Source organism: Gadus macrocephalus, chromosome 2 (genome assembly GCF_031168955.1).
Source record: "Gadus macrocephalus chromosome 2, ASM3116895v1".
Classification (NCBI taxonomy): Eukaryota; Metazoa; Chordata; class Actinopteri; order Gadiformes; family Gadidae; genus Gadus; species Gadus macrocephalus.
The window spans coordinates 14,977,415-14,986,139 of record NC_082383.1 but is presented as its reverse complement, the minus strand read 5'-3'; the positions used below and the strand labels follow the sequence as shown (position 1 = coordinate 14,986,139).

At 41.8% G+C, this 8,725-nt stretch overlaps 2 protein-coding genes across 4 annotated transcripts; both read right to left on the bottom strand.

Moving 5' to 3' along the window:
- Nucleotides 1-1,426: 1,426 nt before the first annotated feature.
- LOC132451086 (uncharacterized) lies at nucleotides 1,427-4,257 on the bottom strand. 2 transcript variants are annotated; one of them, XM_060043376.1, is made up of 4 exons: nucleotides 3,764-4,249; nucleotides 3,422-3,583; nucleotides 3,237-3,326; nucleotides 1,427-2,503 (listed from the first exon to the last, which is right to left on the bottom strand). In XM_060043376.1, exons 1-4 carry the CDS (start codon nucleotides 4,094-4,096, stop codon nucleotides 2,174-2,176), a joined length of 915 nt encoding a protein of 304 aa, XP_059899359.1. In that variant the 5' UTR covers nucleotides 4,097-4,249; the 3' UTR covers nucleotides 1,427-2,173. The 2 variants fall into 2 exon arrangements, with proteins under 2 accessions (XP_059899359.1, XP_059899368.1); XM_060043385.1 differs by lacking the exon at nucleotides 3,237-3,326 and having other exon boundaries at nucleotides 3,764-4,257.
- Nucleotides 4,258-4,416: 159 nt separating this feature from the next.
- Nucleotides 4,417-7,724, bottom strand: LOC132451077 (uncharacterized). Of its 2 annotated transcripts, XR_009523966.1 has the most exons (3): nucleotides 7,637-7,669; nucleotides 5,017-5,178; nucleotides 4,417-4,749 (listed from the first exon to the last, which is right to left on the bottom strand). XR_009523966.1 is itself a non-coding variant. In XM_060043359.1 (2 exons), the coding sequence occupies exon 1, from the start codon at nucleotides 7,644-7,646 to the stop codon at nucleotides 5,190-5,192; it is 2,457 nt and encodes an 818-aa protein (XP_059899342.1). In that variant the 5' UTR covers nucleotides 7,647-7,724; the 3' UTR covers nucleotides 4,417-4,749; nucleotides 5,017-5,189. The 2 variants fall into 2 exon arrangements, 1 of the variants encoding a protein (XP_059899342.1); XM_060043359.1 differs by having other exon boundaries at nucleotides 5,017-7,724.
- Nucleotides 7,725-8,725: the final 1,001 nt, after the last annotated feature.

Genomic DNA, 8,725 nt, shown 5'->3' with positions numbered 1-8,725 from the left:
CACATCATCTGCAAAAAGCAGTGACGAGATCCTCAGACCACCGAACTGCAACCCCTCCCCACCACGACTACGCCTCGATATCCTGTCCATGTATATCACAAACAGGATTGGTGACAAGGCGCAGCCCTGGCGGAGACCAGCACCCACTGAGAACGAAACTGACTGGCTGCCGAGAACACGAACACAGCTCTCGCTTTGGGAGTACAAAGATTGGATGGCCCTGAGGATAGACCCCCTTACCCCATACTCCCGCAGCACCTCCCACAGTTTCTCCCGGGGGACCCGGTCATATGCCTTCTCCAGATCCACAAAACACATGTAGACCGGATGGGCATACTCCCAGGCCCCTTCCAGGATCCTTGCGAGAGTGAAGAGCTGGTCCGTAGTTCCACGTCCGGGGCGAAAACCGCATTGTTCCTCTTCAATCTGAGGTTCGACGATCGGCCGAACCCTCCTTTCCAGCACCTTGGAGTAGACTTTACCAGGGAGGCTGAGAAGTGTGATACCCCGGTAATTGGCACACACTCTCTGGTCCCCCTTTTTGAACAGGGGAACCACCACCCCGGTTTGCCACTCCTTTGGCACTGTACCCGACTCCCACGCGATGTTGAATAGGCGTGTCAACCATGACAGCCCCTCAACACCCAGAGCCTTTAGCATTTCTGGCTGGATCTCATCAATCCCTGGGGCTTTGCCACTGCGGAGATGTTTGACTACCTCAGTGACCTCCACCAGGGAAATTGACGACGAAACACCATCAACCTCGAGCTCTGCCTCCAACATAGAGGGCGTGTTATTCGGATTCAGGAGTTCCTCAAAGTGTTCCTTCCAACGTCTGACGACCTCCTCAGTTGAGGTCAACAGAGTCCCATCCTTACTGTACACTGCTTGGATGGTTCCCCGTTTCCCCCTCCTGAGGTGCCGGATAGTCTTCCAGAAACACTTTGGTGCCGACCGAAAGTCCTTCTCCATGGCCTCTCCGAACTTCTCCCACACCCGCTGCTTCCGACACGGCAGCCGCTGCAGCCCTTCGAGCCTGTCGGTACCCTGCAACCGAGTCAGGAGTCCTCCAGGATATCATATCCCGGAAGGCCTCCTTCTTCAGTCGGACGGCTTCCCTGACCACCGTAGTCCACCACGGTGTCCGAGGGTTACCGCCCCTTGAGGAGCCTAAGACCCTGAGGCCACAGCTAGCCACCGCAGCTTCAGCAATGGAGGCTTTGAACACCGCCCACTCCGGCTCAATGCCCCCAACCTCCACAGGAATGCCAGAAAAGCTCCGCCGGAGGTGTGAGTTGAAGATACCTAGGACGGGGGCCTCCTCCAGACGTTCCCAGTTCACCCGCACTACTCGTTTGGGCTTACCAGGTCTATCCGGAAATTTCCCCCATTCCCTGATCCAACTCACAACCAGATGGTTGACATGACAGTCAGACAGAGGGTGGACTTGCAGACAGACAGACAGACAGACAGAGGGTGGGTGGACTGACAGCAAGACAGAGGGTGGACTCGTAGAAAGAAAGAAGGTGAGGTGGGGTTGAACAATGACGTATGTGAGATAGTAAACAGATAATCATAAAATCTCGACATGAATATGAACAATGTGGAACATTGATACATCTTAAACATGTCTTTGCATCAAAACAGGCCTCACTGAGGTTGACAACCGAGAGTGCTGAGGAAAGGGGGACAGATGGGCAGGTGTCATAAGAGGCAAAAAGTGAGATAACCGGTCCATATCGTCATATGAACAAAAACAATGGTGTACATTATAAATACTTACTTACATTTCACTTAATTGAACTGTTAATTGAACACAATTTTAAAACTGTGAATGAGAGAATAAGTATGGCGAAGTTGTACAGAGGAAAAATGTGGTATACGCAGAGCTTTACAAAACATCAACATCCACGTCTAAAAGATTCTTTAACCACAATTCGAAACAAAAGTTTGTTTTCATTATACCTCAAAATGTTTTGCACATTTAAACTATTTTAGATTTTTCAAAAATGTCAGATTTTTCAACTTCACAAGTGACACATTTGTCACGCATACCTGACTTGTGCTGAACAAACTAAGCCGATGAAAACCTGTATGCTAGTGTAAAGAACAAGGCAAGCTTCCCAAATAACTGCTGCCTCCTAGTAGTTGCTTGACAAGTGCATTTCTTTGTTTACATGTGATATCTAAGCATTTTATTTCTGAGTCCATGGATTCTGGCTGAACATTGGTCCGGTTTAATGTTCATGACAACCCTCTGAAGGAACTCAAAAGAATACTTCATATTACGTGGGTACTCAAGGTTTAGGCAGTAGATTGCACCCAGTAACATGGCAAAGCCTGTGGACACATCTCCGAGGTCATGTAGGATTATCTTCTCCTCTACTACCAGAGCCACGTTGAAAACATCCAATGGAAATGCATCATGCAGAGGGCCTTCGTGTCCAATCAACAGTCCAACTTGCATCCCGCTCATTAGCACGTCAAGGGTTTCACCATGAGCCTGAAAACATAAAGACAAAAACACACATCTTAACTGACTGACTTAAACATCACTGCTAGGCTAATAGAGAAAGGCTACAAATGTCTTTGACATTAATTGAGTGAGTGTTGTCATTGCCTTTCTGAATGTTCATTGTTAAGCCCAAATAATAAAACAAACCAACAGTAATTTTGGCCACTAGGAGGAGCTAAACTGAGAGAAAATGTTCTGAATGTTCTCCATTTCTCAAAAATGTAGTATATTCTGATTTTAAGTATGAATAAGAATCCAATGTTATATACATTGCATTTGAAATGAAAGAATGATTATAATAGACTATGCATCACACAGCTACATGCACATGGACAGAAACTCCGGGACACACCTCTTAACTAGCATATAACATGTGGTCCAAAAAAATAAATCTAGGATGCAGCCCACTACTTTATCATCCCAGCAAACCCTTCTCTGATATACTATACTACATACTAAGCTATTTTAAAAAGTAGCCTAATGTGATAAGTTAACATTACATTATTTAAAAACAATATAAGTCTGGATATTTTATTACATATTGGTTAAGTTACTGCATTTTAGGTTTCATTACATTTTCAATTTAAATTAAGGGCACATTTCATTAATTTTTCACTCATTTACTATTTTATTTGTAAAAAATTACCCCTTACGACTTATGAAAATAAAAAATGTTAAAACAAAACAATGTAATATAAAATGTGTAAATACGGTGTCTTACATCACACATCCTGATTATGTCAGAGGAATCTTCTGCAAGGTAGCATGGAAGACCAAGTAGGACAGCTGCTCTTTTGTTTTGGTTCGTGTCCTACAAGAACAAGACAAGAGTTTGTGAATAAGATACCCAAGCCAGAATACTAATTTTAGTACATTAACAAGAAATGATTTCTGTGCAGTACATACCTCCTTTTGAAGACAACTGAGAACACTGCTCAGGCGCACCCTCCTGCCTGATGCAGCAGCTTCTCCGTACATCTGTAGAACACCTGGCACCAAGGCATCAAGTCCATCCAGGAATGACTCCAGCAGGTCTTTGGTGACGATTCTACTGAACTCAGCACTGAGCTGAAACCAATAATAAAACAGCAGAGAAAAGGGCAATGAGTGAGGGAAAAATAAGAGCAGCATAGAGCTCTAAGGGACACACAAAAAACACAAATATGATTGAAACATAGTGCATAGTTTGACTACCTAAAACAACAAAATATAGGATTTCTATGCTGTACTCAGTTGGCAAAAAATTACCTGTCTCTCACTAAACAATGCAGGCCATCTGTCCTTGACTGCAGAAATGAGTGGCTCGTCACCAATGATCTCTTGTCTTCGCTGGGAGAATGTTGCAGTCATCAATTCATCGAGCAGGTGCAAATCTGGCTCTCTCTTCTGCACTTCCAAAAGCATGGTCTCACGATCCTTCTCTGATTTAACAGTACTTTGTCCATCAGGTGGCTCTGGTAAGTAGTGGATCTCTCCCTTTTTTGCCTTCTTGACTGGCTTGGTGTTTCCCTTTCTTTTTCTTTTATTTACAAGAACTTCGAGGCATCCAGCTGCCATCATCCTCTGACGGTAATTGCCCATCTTGAATATCAGGCTGAATCTCCAGCAGTACCATCCTTTACCTGAACCCGGCTCCCTGAGACAAGGATGCTTTGCAACAAGAGCTTTGGCTACGCTTTCTAAATTGTCTTTTCTTGGATAGCAAGTGATTCTGGTTATGCTATCAGCCAGTCTGTCTAGTATTTCACTCTTCACACTCTTTGAGATGACCGTCACAGCTCCATCCTTGGCATAGGCATCATTTGCTACCCTCAGCTGAAACTCAACGTCATGGGAGAAATCTGAAATAACAAAGTGATCTGGCCATTCTGAAGAATCACCACTACTAGGGGGCACGGGGCTTGCACTATTCTTGGAACTGGGGCTTGCACTATTCTGGGAACTAAGGCTTGCAGTATCTAATGTCGAGTCAGAAACTGGTTCAGAAAACGTGAACAGAACTTTCAGTGTGGCTCGTTCAGTTGGTAGGTCCTTGATGTCTGTCAAATTGCAGAGCTCATTCCCAAAGTCTGGATCTTCAAACTGTAAAAGGAACTTCCCACGGAGGCCCAGAGTGTTGCCCAGAACTACACATAACTCATCAACTGATGGGGGAACCTCCTGTAGGGTGACACGTCTTATTTCCTGAGGTGAGACGATGACTCTGAGAAGCATCATTGATGAGATACCAAGAACTGAAACACAGTGAACAAACAAGAAAACGCTTCATTAAACAGTAAATAACATAAATCTTAAAGAAGCTGTGAATGGAGTTAAAACAGCAGAGAGATTACAACAGATAGGGAGGGTGAATTCAGAGATCAGGTAGCCATTTCTACACTACATCGTTATATAGCAAATAGTGTCGTCTAACCTTTTAAGTGCAGTTTATATCCCGTTATGTGGTCCAAAGATTAAGAGTTTGTTTAAATGTATGACAAACCAACCCAATCAAATATTACCTTAATGTAACATGAATGTCCTTGGAGTGACGAGCAGCTTTTCTTCAACAGGGTATGCAGCAAGGGGAATGTAGTCATTCAGACGGTCCGGATCAATGACCACAATTGTTGCAGGATCTCTTCTGGCGAGCTGGTAACACCTGAGATGCTCTTGGAAGGTCGCTGTGAATAGTTCAGTATGATATGCAACCATCCACTACACAGATCTCCAATACTCTCCCAAAATCTGGCAGTCCACACGTCTGTCCAACTGAGAGTACCATGCCTTTAGAATATTTTGTCCCATTCAAGTAAGCAATGGAGGTGAGTGAAACAGAGTCCAGACCTTCAAACTTATTCCATACAGCCTCTCTGATTGCAGCATCTAGGATGCCCACAGACACAACTGATACTCGTCCAGTCTCAATGCTTGGCTTGAAAATAGTTGGCATCTCCAAGTAATATGACAACATCAGTTGATGTCTTGTGGCCAACGTGTGCAGAATATTTTTGAAATTGCCAGTATTGTGAACCATTCTTTTAAAAAAAGAATGTTTTGCCTCAAATCGTATTGTCCAGAACTCAATTAATGGTCCAAATTTCTGAATCAGAACAGGATAATTTTCAAGATAATGATGTTTAGGGCGTAATTTAGTACCAGGAAATAATTCTAAGAGCAACTGTCTGTGGTCAGAAATTTTGGCTTGTAGGTAGCACAGGGTTTCTGTTGTGAATGAGGGGCTTGATAACACCTCCACAATGTCTTTCAGTTCAAGGATCACAGACCAAGTCTTTTCACTCTCTGGAATATGATGGCCAATCAACAGTGGAAGAAATCTCAGAAGTGCCCAGTTCTCGTGTCCATTGCCACCAATTGTTCTTTTTTTTGAAAAGTTTGTTGGTATTGTCTGAGGCCTGTTAGTTTTGTCAGAAAACTGAAAAGGAAATGATGCTATTCTATCATTAAGATCATTCAATGTGAAATACTTTTTAGCAATAAGATCTGAAAGACATATGCATAGTTCCACAGGTACAATTCCCTCCAATAAATCGTGCAGAAAATCAGGTGGAAAACCTTTTGCAGGATGAAAGTGGGCAAGTCTGCTTAAAGGACAGTCTCTCTTCAAACCATGAACACACGAGGCATTAGTTGTGTTAAGCACATTAATGGCTTCATCAAACAGTTCTGGTGTTCTCAAAGTAAATGCCCCACTTCTGACATCATGATGCTGAATATCTTTAAGGTTAGCCAAACAAAATCTGCAAAATTTCTCCACGTTGAAAGACTCTTGGTATCCAGCAAGGGAGTGTGCACCTAAGTTATCGGCAGACACATACAAAACAGTACCTTTGACACAAGACCCAAGTCTTTTCACAAATACACCAGTCGTCTCTAAATGCTGAAGGTCTCTAATCAGAGGCTCCAAAACTTTGCTGTAACCATATTGTTTTACATGTACAGTTTTGCACAATGCAGCTAGATAAATTGATGATAATGTTGATCTAAGTCTTATGGGTAAGTTAGCTATCACCCAATATATACCACACAACTTATGTTTCTTTCTTGAAGTTCCCAATGGAATACAGATTTCAAAATCATCAATGTATAAGCCAAGAGCTATGCCTAATTCTTCAGCAAAAAGTTTGTTTTCTTTAAAGTATTCATCATCTTGAAATGAGCAGTAATGACCTTCCTGTCCATTGGATCTCTGTAATGTCTCTAGAATCTCACTTCTTTCCAACAACTTACTTAACAAATCTAAAATAGGAACATAAACAAATGAATGATTTTTTTCTTGTGGATTTAGCACATATTCAACCGGTTCAATCACTGTAAAAATCTTTCTGGAAAATGACTGCCTTTTACGTTCTGTGCCCAAAGGCCCTGCTCTTGAAAGAAATTTGAGTGGGTTCAACGATTGTATTTCATCAGACAATGATGTTACAACAGAGGCATCAGCTGCACAGTTATTTTCCTCCAAAACTTTCTCTATAATTGTTTTAATATTTTTATAGGCAAAGTCTCCAATGTCAAATAACTCATCAATTACTTCCTGTACTGCAGAATTTGAAACATGCAGAATTGTTTGCATACGGATAAATAAAGATGCCAACTGACGTTTAATTGACTCTCCATTTTCAAGAGGAGGTACACCCTCGGGTACTGAATCATATGAAGTTGATGCCTCAGTCCCAGAAACAGAATCCTCTTCTAGCACTGCATTTGTAAGTGCATGGTGTACAAAAAGCTCTGGTCTTAAACTGTTTAAGGTGGACAACCTATGATAGCGACTTCTATGAGAAGTAAATGTTGACAGTACATTGGACTTGAAAGAGCAACCTGCAAACGGACATTTAACTGTTTCCCTGTTCCTCAAATGAGTCTTCAGATGGGCACAATATTTGATAATGTTACTAGGCTCTGAGAATGTACACAAATCACAGCATAACTTGGTCACAATTTTATGACCTTTTGAATGTTCTTTCAAGTGGTTTTTAAGTTCAGTTTGGGTTTGAAATGTGTTCAAACAGTCTTGATAAATGCAGACAAGGCCTGAACACCTCCGGTGATGTCCATGATGCTCTTTATAATGCTGTATTATTTTTCCTTGGCCACTGGAGGAAAAGGCACAAAACTTACATTTCCACATGAACTGGACGTGCTTGAATTCTGTGAACAGAAAAAATTAAAATTAAATTAACATAACATTTATTTAGACAACTAGTGGTTAAGAACAGTTGAAATTAGGCTCTAAAACCTCCAACCTGTTGATAATGATTAGTTAAGCATTTAATATATCCTATCCTTCCTTTCCTACCTCTCTGACTAAACATTAAAATAAATATATTTTACAATCTGTTCAACTCAATGGTTTAAACTGGTAAACAGCCCTGTGCCATCACATATCCTCTCCTCTGTCATCAGCCTACTCCTCTGTCAACCAAAGTAATAATTCAACTGTTCTCAAACACTTAACGTTAGTTAAAACAATATATTTTTTATCTATAAATGACGTTCATTTTCAGTTAATTCATCAAATTGCAAGCTGTCATGGGTAGATGTGTTCGAGCGACTTGAACTAGGTGGTAAACACTCAGTCGTGACGTGAATTTAAACCGCGTTGACGCGGCACGCAACCCCTAATACAAACACAAGACGAGACGAACATTTACGCTGTGTTAACATGTAACTAAACTAAATAAACGGACATGGAATTTAACAACGACATACTTGTTTGAGTGGTTATTGCAAAAGAACAGGTGACGTTAATGGTAAATGGTATTAAACAGAAAGTTGTAATGATGGTACTTGCAAGATTATAATAAACTGCCGTAGCGCGTATGATAAATGATATGGTTGATAAACGATTTGAAAACAGTATGAAGATAACGGAACACATAGACAAACACACAGGCAACATTTACACTCAGTCTCTTAATAATGTCCTGGGTAGCGTATCGCTACCGTGACGGTAGCCATGCGTCCCGTCACACAAGCTCCATCTGTCTGTGTAAAACATACCGGTAACAGGGGACCGCGGAAAAAAACAGCGCATGCTGCTCATTATTAATTATCGGCATAATATCCATGTTATAACAACTTTACTAAATGAATTGGAGCAACTAGTCAATATAAAATACAAAGTGAGCAAAGCACGAGCACGAAGTGACAGCAGCCCTAACACGCAGCCTCAACCGTTAGGTGGCTAACTAGCAAACTAGCTAACTC